Raw genomic sequence first — 1,833 nt, forward strand, 5'->3', positions numbered from 1 at the left:
GGTGGGGAGCTGGGGGAGAGGGGAGTGGGCAAGGCTGGGGTGGGGACGCTCCCAGGTGTGTGTTTTGGGGCCGGGATCCTTTGCCCTTGTGAGCTGCCTTGGATCTAGGAGGAGTCCCCTCGGCAACGGGCTCTTGCCTGGCTGTGCAGGTCCCCGAGCGCCTTGTCCCTCGCTCGGCCATGGGGCAGGGCTCATCCCTGTCTCCGAGCGCTCAGTTGGGAGTGCAGCCCTCCGTGGGGCTGCCCTGCCTGGCAGCTGTCTGTCTGTCTGTCTGTCTGCCCTCCCTGTAACCTGGCGTCTCTCCGCCATCCCCAGGAATGTGACAATCTGTGGTGGGACGCCTTCACCACGGAGTTCTTCGAGGATGACGCCATGCTAACAATCACTTTCTGCTTGGAGGATGGACCAAAGAGATACAGTGAGTAGGGCTTGAGCCCTCCTTCCCCGGCGGGAGACACAGCGGTTGTGCCGTGCGGGGGGTGCGGACAGGGTGTCTGAGCTCAGCTCCCTCCGGCCCGTGGGGACTGGGGGTCCCTCTCCGTGCGCACCCCCAAGGCATGGCTGGGTGAACCAAGTTTACTGATCCGATTTTCCTCCTTCTCCAGCGATCGGCCGGACTCTGATTCCCCGGTACTTCCGCAGCATCTTTGAAGGGGGGGCCACAGAGCTCTACTACGTGCTCAAGCACCCCAAGGAGTCCTTCCACAACAACTTCGTCTCCCTGGACTGCGACCAGTGCACCATGGTCACCCAGCACGGCAAACCCATGTTCACCCAGGTACTGGAGGCACCCGTGGCTGCTCCTGGCCCTTGTGCCGTGGTCCGGCATGGCTGCGGTCCCGCGGGGAGGGGGACACTGGTTTCCGTGGCTTGTTGAGCGCCGGGCTGTAATTCCACGTGGCTCCACCGGCCCTGCAGCATCCCCTTGTCGCAGAGCTGGCTGTTGGCTCGTGGGTTTGGCTTGTGCCAGGGCTGGTGGCAGGCAGGGGGAGCTCCCGGGAGGGTGTCCCCGTGTGCCGCAGCGGGTTCCTGGGGGGTCTGGGCTGGGGGGAACGGGGGCAGCCCACCCTTGACCCTGTGCCCTGCCCAGGTGTGTGTGGAGGGGCGGCTCTACCTGGAGTTCATGTTTGACGACATGATGAGGATAAAGACGTGGCATTTCAGCATCCGCCAGCATCGAGAGCTGATCCCCCGCAGCATCCTTGCCATGCACGTGAGTACCGCCCCCGGACCCTCCCCGGGGCGCGAGGGATGCGGGGCTGCTGCTGCCCTCCGGCTGCCCAGGCTGGGGGATCCTGTGTCCTGGTCCCCCCATTGCGGGCCAGGGTACGGGAGGGCCATCTCCAACCCGGATGCAGCTGAGCCATCTGTCCCTCTCGCTCCCAGGCACAGGACCCCCAGATGCTGGACCAGTTATCCAAGAACATCACCCGCTGTGGGCTCTCAAACTCCACACTCAACTACCTCCGAGTAAGCCTGTGGGGGGAGTGGGGGGACGCAGCCCTGCTCCCGGGGGCACCTTGGGTGGCCACGTCCCGTGCTTTCAGCTGCCCCAGGGTGTGGGGAGGCAGCGGGGCAGGCTCTGCGAGAGGGCGGAGCGCGATGGGGCAGGGGGTGTGCTGGGGCCTGGAGCACGGTGATCTGACCCCGCGTCCCTCTGCTCCCCGCAGCTCTGTGTAATCCTAGAACCAATGCAGGAGCTCATGTCCCGGCACAAGACCTACAGCCTCAGTCCCCGGGACTGCCTCAAGACTTGCCTCTTCCAGAAGTGGCAGCGGATGGTCGCTCCGCCCGGTGAGCCTCATGCTGCCCACTCTGGGGCTGCCCACCTGG

At 65.4% G+C, this 1,833-nt stretch overlaps 1 protein-coding gene across 1 annotated transcript; it reads left to right on the forward strand.

Moving 5' to 3' along the window:
* Positions 1–315: 315 nt before the first annotated feature.
* On the forward strand, positions 316–1,805 carry LOC104502804 (LIM domain-binding protein 1; the record flags this gene model as incomplete). Its single annotated transcript, XM_010148628.1, has 5 exons — positions 316–418; positions 606–778; positions 1,091–1,213; positions 1,387–1,470; positions 1,671–1,805. Coding segments are annotated over 5 exons (618 nt in total), but the record flags the coding sequence as incomplete, so codon positions are not given.
* Between the last annotated feature and the right edge of the window lie 28 nt (positions 1,806–1,833).

This window comes from Eurypyga helias, unplaced genomic scaffold, assembly GCF_000690775.1.
Source record: "Eurypyga helias isolate BGI_N326 unplaced genomic scaffold, ASM69077v1 scaffold28973, whole genome shotgun sequence".
NCBI lineage: Eukaryota > Metazoa > Chordata > Aves > Eurypygiformes > Eurypygidae > Eurypyga > Eurypyga helias.